The sequence below is a fragment of the Aquarana catesbeiana genome, linkage group LG11, assembly GCF_042186555.1.
Source record: "Aquarana catesbeiana isolate 2022-GZ linkage group LG11, ASM4218655v1, whole genome shotgun sequence".
Taxonomy (NCBI): Eukaryota; Metazoa; Chordata; class Amphibia; order Anura; family Ranidae; genus Aquarana; species Aquarana catesbeiana.
In genome coordinates this window covers 275,088,904-275,108,087 of record NC_133334.1, presented here as the reverse complement: position 1 = coordinate 275,108,087, position 19,184 = coordinate 275,088,904, and the positions used below count along the sequence as shown (strand labels likewise).

The window sequence follows — 19,184 nt, the reverse complement described above, 5'->3', positions numbered from 1 at the left end:
GAACGTCTATAGTTTCAGCTCCAGAGCAGAGCCACAGACAGACTTCAAGCCCAGCTTGCAACCTGTGAGTCTGAGCAAGAGACCGCGCATGAGAAGATCTCATTATTACAGGAGGAAAGGGACTCTTTGATGAACAAGGTCCAGCAGCTTCAGAAGGAGGTATGTCCACGGTGCTGTCTTATCCTCTGTCATGATGGCATTAGGTACTGCTATTGATCGGCATCTCCTTGCGGTGTGCGGCCACCTTTTGTTTCAGAAGGAGGTAGCTGGGAAATATAACTTTTTTGTTTTTGCGTGTTTTGTAGTTGTTAGTTATTATTATTTGGTTATTTCAGATTTTTTAATTTTTGGGTTTTTGAATTTTCGTTCTTTTTGAATTTTTGTTCTTATTTTCGAATATTCGGATTTCCAGATTTTTGGATTTAGATTTTCTGAGTTTCCAGATTTTCAAATTTGCAAATTTTACAATATTCTAATTTACGAATATTCGGGAAAATATGTTAACTGGGTTTTCGTTAATTCAGGTTTTTCCACATTTACGAATTTGTCGAAATTCGTTAAACGAATTCGGAACTTTATAACATACATAGTAGCATCTCTTGAAAAACATTCTTCTTTTTTTTTTTTTATGCGGTTCTTTATGCACAGTATTTTGAATGTTGCTGCTGTTATTCTTGTACTGACTCTAATGCTTATTTTTTGCTGGTTTCAGATCCTTGGTCTGTCTAGCTCTCACTCCTATGTGGTCTCTCCTGACAGCTTTGCTTGGACTCTCTTCCTCGCCTTCAGTCTCCTTCCATCTCTGCTAGTGGTGCACCAGGATGAAGTCCTTTCCTTCCCCTGTTGGTTTCACTTTGTTCTCTACTTTTGCTCATCTCCTGCCTTTCACCTCTGCTGCTGGTCTACTTATGCTATTATTGATTTGCAATTTTATATGCTTCACCTTGTGTTTTTTTTTTCTGTGGTCTCAAACTGTGGGGCTTGCTACCATGACAGTGAAACATGTTTGCAGTTATTTTTTATAATAAAAACCTAAAGCGGAACTAAACCCTCCTATCCTAGCCAAGGAAGCTGCCATCTTAGCCTCTGTTTGATCTGCACCTGCCATGATGTTGCACGTGTAATCAGGTATGACTTCAGCCATTTGATGGCTTGACAGTTTGGTTGAGGGCACAAGCAAATGTGACAATTAGCAAATGTTTCCGGCATGCCAGCAATGTAACAATTTTAAACTGGTAAATCGATGGGTTTAGTTCCCCAACTAAAACAAAAAGACAGTTACATTCCCGGCATGCCGAGGATGCCAATTGTCACATTGCTTGTGCTCTCAACCAAACTATCAAACCATCAAATGTCTGGAATTTGGTTGAGGGCACAAGCAAATGTGACAGTTAGCAAATGTTCCCGGCATGCCAGCAATGTAACTGTTTTTTTTTTTTTAAACTGGTAAATCGATGGGTTTAGTTCCCCAACTGTTTAAAAAAGACAGTTACATTCCCGGCATGCCGAGAATGCTAACTGTCACATTGCTTGTGCTCTCAACCAAACTATCAAACCATCAAATGTCTGGAGTCATACCTGATCACACGTGCAACATCAGGGCAGTTGCACATCAGACAGAGGCAAAGATGGCAGCTTCCTTGGCTGAAATTATAGGAAGGTTTAGTTCCACTTTAAGGAGGGTATACATGTTAAATAAAAACAAAAAAACGGCAGATCCTTGCATAAAAGCAACACTGTGTGATGCAGGAATATCTCTATCTGTTGTATTCTGATAAGGGGGGGGGGCTCCCCTCTACCACCACCGCCCCCCTTTCCCTGTCAGAATAAACAGATCATGTTCAAATCAGATGATTTTCCAGCAGGACTGTTCGACCGACTGAACTGACCGACTTGCGGTATGTGTGTACTGGCTTTAGGCTCCCTGCATACGGGGGCCGTGTATCTGCAGTGCATTCCTCCTGGTGTTTTACTGCACTCAGGTGGGTCAGCACAGCATCCAGCCCTGCTGCCTGCAGCCTGTCAAAGTCTATGGCAGGCTGCAGCTGGATGGGGCTGAGCGTTGTACCACGTGGTAACCACGTTTAGAGCCCCTTGTGTTCAAGTACAAATGCTAGTAAAAATCAACAAAGAGAGGGCACACTGACCTAGTGCATTACCAATACACAATTTATTGAATAAATAGAACAAGTGATACACTCAAAAACACATAACATTAACGTGCCGATTATGAAATGCAGATGAGACTGCCTCCAGGTCCACAGCACCTAACTAATGACATGGGAAGGCCATTCAGCATCCAGAACGGCTTACATGTTTTGAGGGACAAGCCCTCTTGCTCAGAGCCACTCTGAGGAAGGGGGCTGGTCCCTCGAAACACGTAAGCCAAAAGAGCTTGTCCCTTGAAACACATAAGCCAAGAGGGCTTGTCCCTTGAAACACATAAGCCAAGAGGGCTTGTCCCTCGAAACACGTAAACCGTTTTGGACGCTGACAGGCCTTCCTATGTCATCAGTTTAGTGCTGTGCACCTAGAGGCAGTCTAATTTGCATTTCTTGATATGCATGTTAATGTCATGCGTTTTGTGAGTATATCACTTATTTTATTTATTCTATAAGTTGTATAATGGTAATGGTCAGTGCACTCTCTCTTTGTTGATTTTTAGTGTAAGGATGCCCACAGTCCTGAGGGGGCAGCAAGACACATTTGGGCTTTACTTCTAAGCCGGATAAGTAGAGAATCCAGAAAGTCCTAAACCACCACACTCAACTGCAGGAGGTTATTCTTTGGGCTTTAAACTCTGGTGCCACTTGGTTCAGCGCCGTCCAGTTCCAGTGCCGCGGTTCAGTGCCATCCAGCCGCAGCCAACCATAGACTTTGACAGGCTACAGGCAGTGGGGCTGGATGGTGCTGGATGCTGTACATGTCCCTCCTGTGCACAATAAACCATCAGGAAGGACGTGCTGCAGCTAGACGGCCCCATGTGCAAGGGGCCTTATTTTTCACCAGAGATTCCGTGTGAAATTAAAGTGGTTAAAAAGGTTGAAAAACCCAACTCCTATTGTTTTGCTTTTGAGAGTCCGCCTCTGAGCTCTCTGTCCCTTTTTACTGATTTTTTGAGTGTTGTATTTGACCTTCACAGAAATCGCAGGGTGAGGAGCGTCTAAGCGAAGCCATCCAGCAGACGGAGTCTCTGCAGAGCGACATCACCAGAAGAGACGCAGAGATCCAGACTCTGAAGGACAAGCTAGAGAGATCTGAGAGTGCTCTAGAAATTGTCACAAAGGAGAAAGAGGAGAGCAGCAAAAAGGCCGATGCCCAGGTACAGTGTATTTCTATACATTGGTTCCAGGGACCTATGAACTCCTTGTGCTAAAGATCCCCTGTCTCTTACTTGGTGTCCACAGATTGAGCAGAGGTACAAAGATATTGCAGCTCTCCAGCAGGAGCTCACTGAAGTAAAGGAACAGCACGAAACATGTAAAGCACAGGTAATCCAGCATAAGTAGTCCTATTTATTCCAGTATTGTGGCATTGTCCTTTGATTCAGCCCTATTGGAAGGAAGTACCGTAAAACCTTGGTTTGAGAGTAACTTGTTTTGAGAGCTTTTTACAAGACAAGCAAAATTTTTAAATAAATTTTGACTTGGTATACAAGAGATGTCTTGATATACAAGTAGCGTCATGTCACAACTGAGTATAAAAGAGAAGAGAGGCCCCTCTAAGTGTAGAAATATGGTTACATTTAATGAAGGTCCAACAATTAGCAACTCACATGGTTGATGATTAAAAGAGGCACATCTAAGTATGGAGGCATCCGGGGTAAAGCTGTCCACATAGACCGTCCTCCTCACCGCCATCAAAGTCGTCCCTTCCATTCTGCGCTCCACGAGTGGTTCAAGCCTCGTTTTCAGAACGCTCTACTGCAGGGTGGTCTTCCCGGTCACGATTGCAGACTGATGAGAGCCCAGACTGACAGCGGTGAGAGCCGGCGGTGCGGGGGATGGTCTATGTGGACAGCTTTGCCCCGGATGTCTCCATACTACTTAGATGTGCCTCTTTTAATCATCAACCATGTGAGTTGCTTCTCCTGGATTTTGCTTCTAATCCCCTTGTGGAGGGTTCCATTTGTGGATGGACGTTTTATGGTTACACAACTTATCTTATTAGGGGAGTAATTTGGGAGGAACTAGGGGGGAGCTGTATGCAGTCATTCCTAAATCTACCCCTTAATTAAACAAAGAATTCACAAGCACATACATTTTTAGGTATTTGTGGTTTTTTACAGTTTGTAAAAGGGGAGCGTTTTTGTGTACAGTGAGTTTGTTGGTTGGAGAGTTTGGGGGGGGGGGGGGGGCTTGTTAGACAAAACCGGAAAGATCTCCATAAACGGGGTCCCCCGTCTCCCCTTCTCAATTAGTAACATTTGTGTCGTTGTCCCCCCCCCCCCCCTTTTTTTTATTTTTATGAGGGAGGCTGAGAGAATCTAGGAATTATATGTATAATATGGAGGATTTTAAATGTTTTGTAGTATGCACATTCTAGGAATGATACACATATGTGTTTTAGAATGTTATGTTATGTCTTATTTTTTTGTATAAAAAATGTAATAAAGAGTTTAAAACTATTTATTCCAGTAAAAACGTAAAATTAAACCTTGAGCTATACTGTATGCAGGGACCCAGCCTACCTGATCAGTACTTCCAGTTTTGTTATACCAGTACATACCACTTTTGTCTGTAATCTATGGTATGAGAACCCCTGCTTGTTTTGCAGGAAATTGATTTTCCAAAGGTGCCCACTGAAAGATTTACTGTATGTACAAGGGGTCTTCAAAAAGTTTTTGCACTTTTATAAATACAATATAAAAGAGTTAAAAAGAGTGCGGAAACTTTTTTAAGAACCCACATATTAACTTGTCAGTATTAATTCATTTCCTACAGCAACCAATCAGATTTAAAACTGCCTTATGAAGTTTGAATGTGACAGTACAGAGAGAGGAAGCTCCACAGAACAGACTTCAGGACATACATTCCCAGTGACCCTGTTAGGTGCTCCATGGATTCCATCTGCAATGGAATTATACAAAACTTAGAATGAAGCGTATGTATAGCAAAATAGTAATAATAAATGCAGCGCTAAAAGTAGGAACCAAATCAAGGTAGATGATCCATAATAGTGATACTATGTAAACACAATGTCAAAAAATAATTAATGTAAAACAAAAGTTCATAAGTGAACAGAAAAGAAAAGAATCCAAAAGAAGTGTCCATGAAGATCGTGTAATCCAAAATAATAAGTGATATGATTTCACCACGTGATCCACCACCGCATAAAGTTAGATTCTTACCAGAGTGCTAGGACTCTATTACGGAGTCAAAAACGCCCAATGTGTATAAGAGGTAGCAGATGTCATCCAATCACAGGTTTAATAGGGTTATAAACCTTTGTGTTTTTTCACCTTAATGCATCCTATGTCCTGCATTTGGCCTCTATGGACGCCGAATGCTGGACTTGGGAGCGCGCCCGCAAGGTAACCCCCTCGGGGGAAGCGCTTCTCCGAGGGGGTTATTAGATGTGGGGAGGAGCCGTGAGAGCTGCCGGGGGACCCCAGAAGACGAGGTTCGGGGCCACTCTGTGCAAAATGAGCTGCACAGTGGAGGAAAGTATAATATGTTTGTTATTTTTTTTTTATTTACCTTTACAATCACTTTAAAGATCCAACAAATTCAAATGGCAACTCAGTGGATAAGTAAGAACGCATTCTCATCATGGATATGTAATGAAAAGGAGCATCCACATAGTGTAAATACATTTTAAAACTTTATTTTTTAAAAAGAGGATTGAGGGCACACACAATGTCATTGAATAAAATTGTCATATCAAAATCCAAAGGCAGCAAGCAGCATGGAAGCAAAATAAGCTTGTGTACACAGCAGGATAGGCGTTGGCGTGGTGACGGCACGTACGTAAACTCCGCCCTACATGTTTCGTCACAACTGACTTCTTTGGGGGGCAATGGTTATGTATAGCAAGGTATGTATAGCAAGGCGCTGTGACCTATGGGGCGTCATCCAGCCTGTTCTGGGTTAGGGACGCCACGCATATGCGTTTTTGATGTGAAAGTAGCCTCAATGGTATTGTTGATTTTCTTGAAGCTCAAGATGTGCAGAGATGGGGAACTTGATATATAGCTGATTGTTCACATCGTTTCCTTTCTTCCTAATAGCTGAGTCAGTGTGAATCAATGGTGGAAGAGCAGAGACAGGGAATAGCGGCTGTGACTGAGGAGCAGAGAGCCAGGGAGAAGGAGATATCTCAGCTCACCAGCACTGTGGAGAGACTGGAGCGAGATCTCGGCATCCTCAATGAGAAGCACAAAGCTGCCCAGAAAGAGGTGATTAGACAGGATCTGTTTGCTTTGTATTGTAGCTCAATAGACTCATCTTTATGTATTCCAACCGTGTCCGTGTCTATCTCTATCACAGCTTCTTATTCTATACTTTCTGTTCTGTATTCCTCCAAAACCTCATAGTAATTCTGTACCTATCATATATAATTCAGGTCTCCAACAGGGATCAGACAATACTGAACATTCGAACAGACCTCACTGCCAGAGAACAAGAGCTGCAGCAAACGAGGAGTGAGGTATGAACCGGGGGGGCCTGCTGGGACCCGCTGTCCTCATCAAAGAGAGGGATCTTTAAATGGAACCGAAAAATGTGTTTGTCTGAAGACATTGCTTTAAAAGATACTAGTTTTACCAAACTTTTTTTAGTTGATGGTAAAACTCCAGTCTTGCTGAGAAAAATTCGAACCTCTTCACGTGAATTATTTATAATTTTAATAATATTGTCAAACTTTATAGCAGAATCTTTTTTCGTAAAAACAGAAAAGTCAGTGCTACTACCCATACACCACATAGATAGCAGAGCTCCCAGGTGCTCGATCTACAGTCGCTGGCTGAGTAGAGTAATGTAGAAAAAATGATCCGCACTCTGGTTATTGCTCTTAAAGTTTCTTCATTTTATTGAATAGCCACAGTGAACAAACGCAGATTAAGTCAGTTGACGCGTTTCAGCCTATAAGGCCTTAGTCATAACAACAATCTTTTTTTATGGTCTGAAGAAATTAAAAAGGAACTCCCCCCCCATAAGTATTTTTCTCTGCTGCTTACCTGATGCTGGGACGGCCGCAGTTTATAAACTCACCCACACAGCAGATCCAGCCTTGTCCTGTTGAGATTCTCTCCTCTGCAGCCACCGCCGGGTCCTGCACTGCTACGTCCCCCTGTGACATCATCACAAAAAGGAGGGTTTCACCATATCAGATCAATGTGTAGCTGCCACATCCCTGGTATTCTATTAAGAAAAAGAAATCCCCCTTCACTGGGACTTTGTAGGCAACAAACACATATATATTGTCAAAAAAGTATAATTTATTGAATGTACATAAAAACATATTCATATTCGATGATATTAAAAGGACATGAGAAGATACTCGAAAAATATACAAACATCATAAACAAAACAGAAAACAATGAGTTGCATAGTATATATGACAAAAAAGATTGTTACTCTCTGGTATATAATGATCCCCGGTACCCAATGCGTTTCTGGTTTAAGCACCTTCGTCAGGAGTATTAAGTAAGAGTGTATGTAGTCATGATTTTGTCTTTACATGTAAAAAATTCCACCATATAACAGAATGGATGAAGCAGTGCCAGCGGGGGTGTAGATGGGCGCCAACCACATACGATAATATTGTGAGAACAGGAATTTACCTACTTTCATTTGCCTGATGATCACAGGGAGTCGGGTATGGCAGATTGCCAGAACGAGGTCTGTGGATTTATTTGGGCTGAGAGCGCTGTCCAAAGCCCTAAAGCGGTTGTAAAGGTACATGTTTTTTCACCTTATTCTATGCATAAAGGGGAAAAACATCCGACGATTAGCGGCCCCCCAGCCCCCCCCCCCCCGTTTACTTACCTGAGCCCTCCAAAAGTCCCGTGTCGTGAACGCGCTGGCTTCTCAACCAGGCTTCTCGGCTCTTATCGGCTCATTCATTGGATGATTGATAGCGGTGCAGCCATTGGCTCCTGCTGCTGTCAACCAAATCAATGGCGGGGGGCGGGGCCGAGTGATACAGTCGGCAGCTATAGCCGCCGACTGTATCACGGGAGCGCGCCCGCAAGTTAACCCTCTTGGGAGGGCACTTCCCAGAACGGGGGTTAGCTGATGCGGGGAGGAGCTGAGACAGCCAACGAGGGACCCCAGAAGACGAGGATTGGGGCCACTCTGTGCAAAACGAGCTGCACAGTGGAGGTAAGTACGACATTTTTGTTATTTAAAAAAAAAAAAAAGGAACCTTTACAGCCCCTTTAAATAAGGCTCCAGGTCTGTGTGTAGCATCCCAGCATCCCAGGTCATATGAATGTTAGACCCCCATATAAATATAGCTAAACCTCGCTGGTTGGCGTCTCCCCGCTCTGCAGTGACATCATCGGGAGGCCGCACTGGCTCTTTTCTGGGTTATGGTGCAGCCTCCCCGTGATGCGCTGCTAGGACCCGTCCCCTCCTCCGTTAGTGAATGGGGTGACTTGCAGGGCTCCTGGCATATGTACATCACATATCCTAGAAGGCACCAGGGGCACTGACGTCATTCGCCTAGGTGAATGACAGGGAATGGGGGGGCAAAACTTATGCTGGCAATGCACGCACAAAATTTCGACCGAAAATGGTAGGTTTCGGAAAGATCATCCGACAATCGTGCTGTTAGTGGACCCAACTTTACCAACAATTTCAACCGTGGGCCCGGCTAATGTCGATGGAACCGAAGCGAAAACTTTTACCGTTTCAACTAAAGTGTATATGTGTATGTTGTAATCAAAACGATAAGAATATTCTGTCTTGTATAATTTATATATGTTTTTATTGTTATCCAATGGTAACGATCATGTAAACGAGTTTATTCTGTTAGTAAGTGGGCAATTCGCTTTCGACCGACGAATAATCATTCGATCTGCAAATGGCCGAAATTCTGTGCATGTATGGCCAGCATAAATGTAAAAAAAAGCAATTACAAAAAAAAAAAAAAATGATATATGTGCAGCGGAAGTGGGGCGGGATGGAGAGGAGCCATTCAATTGAAAGGGTGAAGATCCACTTTAAAGTTTTACCTTTTGTCCCATCTAAAAATAAGTGTAGAATCTGAGGGTTCACCTTCTTTATTGTTACCGGAGCAATCCCAATGTGGTAATCAGTAAAGAAGCTTCATTTGCGCCCCTTTAATACTGAAAAGTCCTAAAGAGCATCTCTGTTCAAGTAAAACTCCTATTTTGGGACCAAAAATTTGACTTTTGATGTTTTCAGTTGAGAAAAATTTGTTTCGTGTCGGATTAGTTCGTTAAAGCAGAGTTCCACCCATTTCTGTGTTTATTAAAAGTCAGCAGCTACAAAAAGTGTATCTGCTGACTTTTAATAATCACACACTCAGCTGTTCCACGGTCCAGCGATGCGGCCGCCCGAAGCCTCGCTTCTCCTCTCCACGGCGCCGGCATTGCAAGTGGGGGCACAGCTTGCGGCTTCACAGCCAGGTGCGCCCTTTGCATGCGCGAGTCGTGATGCGCGTTCTGAATGGCCAGGAAATCTTCTGCGACCTGTGAAGTGTCCCAGAAGATTGCCGGAGGGGAGGGGGGAGAGGTGAACGTCCGCTCGGTGCCGTGGCACCATGAGCGGAAGTGGGAGCAGGTACCAAAACTAGGTACCCACTCCCCCCCCCCCCCCAAAAAAATGACATGCCAAATGTGGCATGTCAGGGGGTCAGGATTCCTTAAAGCAGAAGTTCAATTTTTGGGTGTTACTCCGCTTTAAGTTAATACTTTTGTTTCGTCATATTCATTATGTTAGAATGATTCCTTTTCAGAATTTGTTTTGTATATTCTATTCAATTCTTTTATATTCTATTCTATTTTATTCTATTCTTTTATTTTCTATTTTATCCTATTCTATTTTTTTCTATTCGATTCCATTTTTTTCTATTCTGTTCTCTAAAGCAGCCTAAACAGGAATCATCATCTTTTTTTCACTTTTATACCTTACTGTATTTATTGCAATATGTATCCATTTCAAATTTGTTTATAGAATTTGAATTTGTTTTAAAATTCGGATAATTCGTTATTTTGTTACGTTGTTTCGTTTTGTTCTAATTTATTTCGGATTCGTTGAAATTCATTACTGTTGCTGTTCGGAAATTTGTATACATCCGAATAACAAACCTTTGTTTTCGAATTTCGATGTGGAACGAAATTATTTTTCAGACTTCTTGGAAACACAGTAAGCCAATCATCACAACAGTGTACAGATGACCCTGGTTTGCCATATTGCAAGAAAGCGACATTTCATTTTTTATTTTTATTTTTTGACCGCTTTAAAAAATCCTAGCAGCAACAGATTAAAATGGAAAGGTACATTTTAAGATCACCAAATTACAAAATATTTGCTTGCATAGTAGTTATACTGTATGTGCTGCATTCTTTTTTTTTTTTTTGTAGAGTTTGATTTTCATCAGTGAAAATATGTATTGATGTTTGCCATATTCTACAGCTCACCGAACGCGAGGAGGAGTTGAGTAGCACTCGCTCTAAGCTGAAAAACCTTCAGAGCGATGTACACAGCCTCCAAGAGATCTGCTCAGAGCGACAAAGTACCGCCGTGGAAAATGAAACCATCATACAGAGACTTCAACAGGAAACAGAGGACAGTATAGAAGAGGTAAGAGAGGGACAGAGAGCAATAGGATTTGCTGTAAAGTACAGAGCACATCACAACAATGCCTAATTAACCACTTCCCACCCGGCCTATAGCAGATTGACGGCCGGGAATTGGTTCAGTTATCCTGATTGGGCGTCATATGACGTCTAGCAGAATAAGCCGCGATCGGTCCTGTGGTGTGTCAGTCTGAAACACCGCATCTACAATCTAGGTAAAGAGCCTCTAACGGAGGCTCTTTACTACGTAATCAGCCGTGTCCAATCGCAGCTGATCACTGTAAACAGGAAAAGCCGTGTATCGGCTTTTCCTCCACTCGCGCTGACAGACTAGAGTAGAGGAGAGCCGATCGTCTGTTATCCTGACAGGGGGGGTCTGCACTCCACCCATGACCATCAGGGATGCCCACCCATGGCCACCAGATAAGCCCACTAGAGCCCACCAGGGATGGCAATCAATGCCCATTAGGGATGGCACTCTGTGCCCATTAGTAATGCCTGCCAGCACCTCTGATCAGTGTCATCTATCAGTGGTGCCCACCAGTGCCGCCTATAGGTGCCCTCCAGTGCCACCTGTCAGTGCCACATATGAGTGACCAACATTGCCCATAAGTTCTGCCCATAAGTGCCACCTATCAGTGCTGCTTATCAGTGCCGCAAATAAGTGCCATCTCATTAATGCCAATCAGTCCTGCCTCATCACTGCCCGTCAGTGCAGCCTCATGAGTGAAGGAGAAAACTTATTTACAAAGTTTTGTAACAGAAACAAAGAACAACTTTTTTTGTTTTTTTCAAAATCTTCCTTCTTTTTTCATTTGTAGCACAAAAAATAAAAACCCCAGAGGTGATTAAATACTACTAAAAGAAAGCTCTATTTGTGGGAAAAAAATTATATAAATTTTATTTGGGTACAGCATCGCATGACCGCGCAATTGTCATTCAAAATGTGAGAGCGCCGAAAGCTGAAAATTGGTCTGGGCAGGAAGGTGTATAAGTGCACGGTATTGAAGTGGTTAAAGTTGAAAGAATATCACCCATAACAACTCATCTGACAATACTCGAAACACCCAATACGAGGTCAATATGTGACCGGTCTAAACTATGTGGCATGTTCACCAATGCCAGGAGCATGGCGGACAAGATGGGTGAACTAGAGATACTGTTGTACGAGGAGGATTTGGATTTTGTGGGAATTTCAGAGACCTGGTTCAACAGCTCTCATGATTGGCTGGCAAACATTCAAGGGTATACCCTATACCGCAAGGATAGAGAGGGTAAAAAAGGGGGAGGGGTATGCCTATATATCAAGAATAATGTACAAGTAAATGTGAGAGATGACATCACTGAGGGAGCTAGGGAGGAGGTGGAATCCTTATGGGTAGAGCTCCAAAGGGATGAAGCTAAGGGGAAAATAATACTGGGAGTATGCTATAGGCCCCTAACCTGAGGGAGGAAGTGGAGACAGATCTCTTATCACAATTTGGATTAGCAGCAAGGATGGGAAGTGTTATTATAATGGGGGATTTTAATTATCCAGACATAGTCTGGGCGGAGGGAACCGCGCATTCTTTTAAGGCTCGCCAGTTCCTTAATGTCTTGCAGGACAATTTTATGGGTCAGATGGTAGACGCACCAACTAGAAATAAAACATTAATGGATCTACTGATTACCAACAATACAGACCTGATCACGGATGTGGAAATACGGGGCAATTTAGGTAACAGCGATCACAGGTCAGTTAGTTTCAGTATAAATCACACTTGATTTGTTGTAGCCGTATTAGTGCAATTGTGACAGAGAAAATTGAGTACTGTCCGTGATACTTTTTTTATTTGCACTAACATACAATTTTTCAGGACAAGCTTTCGGGGTATGTCCCCTTCTTCAAGGTCCAAGCAATACTGATTCACAAATTTTTAAGCAGAATGTTAAAGAATACTAATCGACCACTCTGTGATTAGTATCCCCCCCCCCTGCATTCCCCCCTAGCTCTCCCTCTGTCTTATCTCACTAACTCTGCTGCTATCTTTATTACCATTGATTTGTATGTGTTTGGTTTTCTCTTTTTTTTTTTTCTTCTTTAACATTCTGCTTAAAAATTTGTGAATCAGTACTGCTTGGACCTTGAAGAAGGGGACATACCCCGAAAGCCTGTCCTGAAAAATTGTATGTTAGTGCAAATAAAAAAAGTATCACGGACAGTACTCAATTTTCCCAGTATAAATCACACAAATAGGAAACCTAAAGGGAATAGACACTGAATTTCAAAAGAGCCAACTTCCCTAAACTACAAACCTTGCTAAAAGGCATAAATTGGGATAAAATATAGGAACAAGGAATACGGAGGAGAGATGGGTTTGCTTTAAGAGCATATTAAATAAGGGCATTAGCCAATGTATCCCTTTGGGTAATAAATTTAAAAGAGCGAACAAAAGTCCTGGATGGCTTAACTCCAATGTAAAAATGCATATAAAAGCAAAGGAGAAGGCCTTCAAAAAATACAAGGTTGAGGGATCATACTCAGCATTCAGACTTTATAAAGAATGCAACAAGAAATGTAAGGGTGCAATTAGGACGGCTAAGATCGAACATGAAAGACACATAGCGAAGGAGAGCAAAAAAAATCCCAAGAAATTCTTTAAGTATGTAAACAATAAAAAAGGGAGGACAGACCATATTGTCCCCATAAAGAATGAGGAAGGACATCTGGTTACAAAGGATGGGGAGATGGCGAAGGTATTGAATTTATTCTTCTCCTCAGTCTTCATGAGTGAATCGGGGGGCTTCAGTAACCAAAACTGCAGTGTTTATCCTCAGGACACAACACAGGAAGCACCTACATGGTTAACAGAGGACAGAATTAAAATTAGACCTGAGAAACTTAACATTAATAAATCACCGGGACCAGATGGCTTGCATCCGAGAGTACTTAGGGAACTCAGTCAAGTGATTGCCAGACCGTTGTTCCTAATTTTTACAGGCAGTCTATTGACTGGAATGGTACCAGCTGATTGGAGAAAAGCCAATGTAGCACCAATATTTAAAAAGGGCCCAAAATAAATCCCTGGGAATTACAGATCAGTTAGCCTAACATCAATAGTATGTAAACTCTTGGAGGGGATGATAAGGGACTATATACAAGGTTTTAGTAATAAGAACGGTATCATTAGCAGTAATCAGCATGGATTCATGAAGAATTGTTCTTGCCAAACCAATCTATTAATCTTCTATGAGGAGGTGAGTTGCCATCTAGATAAAGGAAGGCCCGTAGACGTGGTGTATCTGGATTTTGCAAAAGCATTTGACACAGTTCCCCATAAACGTTTACTGTACAAAATAAGGTGCGTTGGCATGGACCATAGGGTGAGTACATGGATTGAAAACTGGCTACAAGGGCGAGTTCCGAGGGTGGTGATAAATGGGGAGTACTCAGAATGGTCAGGGGTGGGTAGTGGGGTTCCCCAGGGTTCTGTGCTGGGACCAATCCTATTTAATTTGTTCATAAACGACCTGGAGGATGGGATAAACAGTTCAATCTCTGTTTTTGCAGACGATACTAAGCTAAGCAGGGCAATAACTTCTCCGCAGGATGTGGAAACCTTGCAAAAAGATCTGAACAAATTAATGGGGTGGACAACTACATGGCAAATGAGGTTCAATGTAGAAAAATGTAAAATAATGCATTTGGGTGGCAAAAATATGAATGCAATCTATACACTGGGGGGAGAACCTCTGGGAGAATCTAGGATGGAAAAGGACCTGGGGGTCCTAGTAGATGATAGGCTCAGCAATGGCATTCAATGCCAAGCTGCTGCTAATAAAGCAAACAGAATATTGGCCTTTAAAAGGGGATCAACTCCAGAGATAAAACGATAATTCTCCCACTCTACAAGACTCTGGTCCGGCCGCACCTGGAATATGCTGTCCAGTTCTGGGCACCAGTCCTCAGGAAGGATGTACTGGAAATGGAGCGAGTACAAAGAAGGGCAACAAAGCTAATAAAGGGTCTGGAGGATATTCGTTATGAGGAAAGGTTGCGAGCACTGAACTTATTCTCTCTGGAGAAGAGACGCTTGAGAGGGGATATGATTTCAATTTACAAATACTGTACTGGTGACCCCACAATAGGAATAAAACTTTTTTGCAGAAGAGAGTTTAATAAGACTCGCGGCCACTCATTAAAATTAGAAGAAAAGAGGTTTAACCTTAAACTACGTAGAGGGTTCTTTACTGTAAGAGTGGCAAGGATGTGGAATTCCCTTCCACAGGCGGTGGTCTCAGCGGGGAGCATTGATAGCTTCAAGAAAGTATTAGATAAGCACCTGAATGACCGCAACATACAGGGATATATAATGTAATACTGACACATAATCACACACATAGGTTGGACTTGATGGACTTGTGTCTTTTTTTAACCTCACCTACTATGTAACTATGTAATACATCCTGCTTCCCTAAAGCCTCATACACGGTACGATTGTTGGGAGGGGATTGTCTGTTGACAGACTGTTGTCCTAAAATCTTACAGTTAGTAAGCTCCTTTTGACAATTGTTGTCCAACAAATGTTGGATGGGAGGCTAGTAAATTTTCGGCGGACAACAGCTTGACGTCAGATTTTCGGATGGTCAGTACACAAATCCGTCACACAAAAGTCGAAAGTACAACCACGCATGCTCGGAATCAGTGCTCGCCAAACACGAAATTAGCAGAAGGGGTCCAAAGGCACGACAATTGTGTACTGTTCGTATGCAAGACAAGATCCTGGCACACGCCCTTTTGACAAAAATCAGACGCTCGGTTGGCCAACAATCGTACCGTGTGTATGAGGATTTAGGCTCCATTCACACTTGTGAAACTTGTCATGGGACTTTCAAAGCCGCAGCCCATTCTTTTCAATGCCCCCCTTTCAAATCGGTGCAGCTTAAAATCGCAGCAACTAATTTGATGCAACTTTGCTCCAGAGAGTGTAAAGTCGCACTCAAAGTTGCACTGGAAATCGCGAGACTTTGGAGTGGCGCTAGTGTGAATGGAGCCTTAAAGGAGAGCCTCACGCCTATGGAGATGCAGTATGTTCTGATCTGTTACTCTGTTTTTGTGGTTCAGTGTCCTGTTTTTTTAAAAATTGGTTGTAAGATACTTTGTCCCAAAGGGGACATGCTTTGATTAGTCGACGTTCATCTCCACAGATGCAGAGGCTGCAGCAGCAGCTTTCTTCTTTGAAGCAGACACACCAGATAGACTCGGAGCGGATGAGGAATGACGCCGTGCGGCTCCAGGAGAAGCTGGAGACCATTACCAGGAGGAAGGAGGAGCAGGAGCTGGAACTGCAGCACTGCAGAGTGAAGACGGAGAGACTGGCACAGGACCTGAACCTGGCACAACATCTACAGCTGCAGCTAGAGGAGCAGGTAAAAGTACTGCGACTTCTCCTGATTTTAGGAGCTCTTCTGAAAACCAGCCGCCCCCCATAAGATGTAGAGATCACAGGCAGAAGACAGTGTGCTGAGCACTGGCTAAACCCAAAGGATACAGAGGTAGATTATAAGTGCCAGAGAAAAGGTTTTGTTTATCTACAATATACTAGAACACCATTTGTAGTCATAGGACTTTATATGGACATATATAGGAAGACTGAGTATCATCTAAACAATTTTATTAAATTCCATTTAAAACATTACAAAATGTTATACTGTCCACTTAGCGGTTCAAAGTGTGTCAGCGCTGAAACCTGAAAATTGGCGGGAGGAAGGGGGTGAACGTGCCCGGTATTGAAGTGGGTAAAGTGATTGTAAAGTCATGTTTTTTTTTTTTTTAGTTAAAAATAACAAACATGTTATACTTACCTGCCCTGTGCAGTGTATTTGCACAGATCCCCCTCTTCTTGGGTCCCTCTTCGGCGCTCCTGGCCCCTCCCTCCTGTTGAGTGCCCCCAGAGCAAGGAGCTTGCTATGGAGGCAGCTGAGCCAACAGCTCCCTGTGTCGATTCAGACACGGAGCCGCGGCCCGACCCCCGACCCGTTTCTCTCCTGGGTGGCAGCAGTGGGAGCCAATATAGCTGTGCTGCTGTCTCAGCCAATGAGGAGGGGAGTCCCGGGCAGCTGAGACACTCCTACAACATCGCTGGATATAGATGGTAAGTGTTAGGAGGGGACTGCTGCACACAGAAGGCTTTTTATTTTAATGCATAGAATGCACCTTCTGCCTTTACAATCACTTTAATTGAACAAGCTGAAATTAGAAGCTGATTAGCTACCATGCACAGCTGCACCAGATTCTGAGTGCTCCAGTTTTAGTAAATCTCCCCCCTGGAGTCATGAGGTCACAAATGTGGACCCTAGAATTTGAAGACTTTTACAAATTTGCCAATCCTCACTGCTTTCTCCCTTTTGTCCCAGATGTCACATCGAGATGATGAGCTGCGTCAGCGGGATGATGAGTTGCAGAAGCTGCAGTCACGACTGTGGGAGGCCGAGGAGAGAGCAGTCAGTGCAGAGAGTCAGTGTAACTCTTCCAATAGCAGCATGGAGCTTTACCGCAGCAAGTACCAGGCCTGTGTGAGCCGAGTGGGAGAGCTGGAGGCCAGTCTGAGACAAATGGAGGATGAAGTGCGGGACATGAAACAAGAGGTGTGTGTTTACCCTCCCATGGGGGATGCTAGATTGTGCCCCATCAATGGTGTAATTAGGAGGAATTGTGCCCCATCTGTGGTGTCATTGGGCTCCATTGTTGGTGTCATTGGTAGGAATTGTGCCCTTCATTGGTGTCAGTGAATGGAATAGTTTTCCAAGGGCCAGATAAAAGCAAGCAAAGGGCCACAGTTTGGAGACCACTGTTATAAAGGCAAGCTGAGCAGTTTTAATCTGTTTGGACAAGAATAAGAGAAGCTTGCTATGGGGTAATTGCACTTTACCTTGTGCCTTACTGACCTCTGACAACTGGCTTTTGTTTGCATCAGAACTACTTCTCTCCCCATAAAAGTCAAAGGGAAACACAAAAATGTGTGAATGAACAAGCTAGCAGCTATGCAAAACTCAAGTACCAATTATGTGTGCAGTCCCTTCATTTACAAGTTATGTGTGCAGCCCCATCGTTTAACCAGTTATGTGTGCAGTCCCATCGTTTACCAGTTATGTGTGCAGCCCCATCGTTTACCAGTTATGTGAGCAGTCCCTTCATTTACCAGTCATGTGAGCAGCCCCTACATTTACAAGTTATGTGTGCAGTCCCTTCATTTACCAGTCATGTGAGCAGCCCCTTCATTTACCAGTCATGTGAGCAGCCCCTACATTTACAAGTTATGTGTGCAGTCCCTTCATTTACCAGTCATGTGAGCAGCCCCTTCATTTACCAGTCATGTGAGCAGCCCCTACATGTACAAGTTATGTGTGCAGTCCCTTCATTTACCAGTTATGTGAGCAGCCCCATCGTTTACCAGTTGTGTGTGCAGCCACAGTTATGTGTGCAGTCCCTTCATTTACCAGTCATGTGAGCAGTCCCTTCATTTACCAGTTATGTGTGCAGTCCCTTCATTTACAAGTTATGTGTGCAGTCCCTTCATTTACCAGTCATGTGAGCAGCCCCATCGTTTACCAGTTATGTGTGCAGCCCCTTCATTTACCAATTATGTGTGCAGCCCCTACACACATAGGTTATGTGTGCAGTCCCTTCATTTACCAGTTATGTGTGCAGTCCCTTCATTTACCAGATATGTGCGCAGTCCCTTCATTTACCAGATATGTGTGCAGCCCCATTGTTTACCAGTTATATATGCAGCCCCTTCATTTACCAGTTATGTGTGCAGTCCCTTCATTTACCAGTTATGTGTGCAGCCCCTTCATTTACCAGTTATGTGTGCAGTCCCTTCATTTACCAGTTATGTGTGCAGCCCCTTCATTTACCAGTTATGTGTGCAGCCCCTTCATTTACCAGTTATGTGTGCAGCCCCTTCATTTACCAGTTTTGTGTGCAGTCCCTTCATTTACAAGTTATGTGTGCAGTCCCTTCATTTACAAGTTATGTGTGCAGTCCCTTCATTTACCAGTTATGTGTGCAGTCCCTTCATTTACCAGATATGTGTGCAGTCCCTTCATTTACCAATTATGTGTGCAGCCCCTACACACATAGGTTATGTGTGCAGTCCCTTCATTTACCAGTTATGTGTGCAGTCCCTTCATTTACAGGTTATGTGTGCAGTCCCTTCATTTACCAGTTATGTGTGCAGTCCCTTCATTTACAAGTTATGTGTGCAGTCCCTTCAGTTACCAGTTATGTGTGCAGTCCCTTCATTTACCAGATATGTGCACAGTCCCTTCATTTACCAGATATGTGTGCAGCCCCATTGTTTACCAGTTATATATGCAGCCCCTTCATTTACCAGTTATGTGTGCAGCCCCTTCATTTACCAGTTATGTGTGC

At 43.2% G+C, this 19,184-nt stretch overlaps 1 protein-coding gene across 2 annotated transcripts in view; it reads left to right on the top strand.

Annotated features, from left to right (window-relative positions):
* PMFBP1 (polyamine modulated factor 1 binding protein 1) overlaps positions 1-19,184 on the top strand; it is a 75,865-nt gene that overhangs the window by 26,582 nt on the left and 30,099 nt on the right. For both annotated transcript variants that reach the window (XM_073605865.1, XM_073605864.1), the window contains exons 15-22: positions 13-159; positions 3,143-3,322; positions 3,408-3,491; positions 6,230-6,397; positions 6,565-6,648; positions 10,605-10,772; positions 15,956-16,177; positions 17,165-17,395. In XM_073605865.1, coding sequence (XP_073461966.1) covers positions 13-159; positions 3,143-3,322; positions 3,408-3,491; positions 6,230-6,397; positions 6,565-6,648; positions 10,605-10,772; positions 15,956-16,177; positions 17,165-17,395 — 1,284 coding nt within the window. The remainder of the gene's footprint in view (positions 1-12; positions 160-3,142; positions 3,323-3,407; positions 3,492-6,229; positions 6,398-6,564; positions 6,649-10,604; positions 10,773-15,955; positions 16,178-17,164; positions 17,396-19,184) is intronic.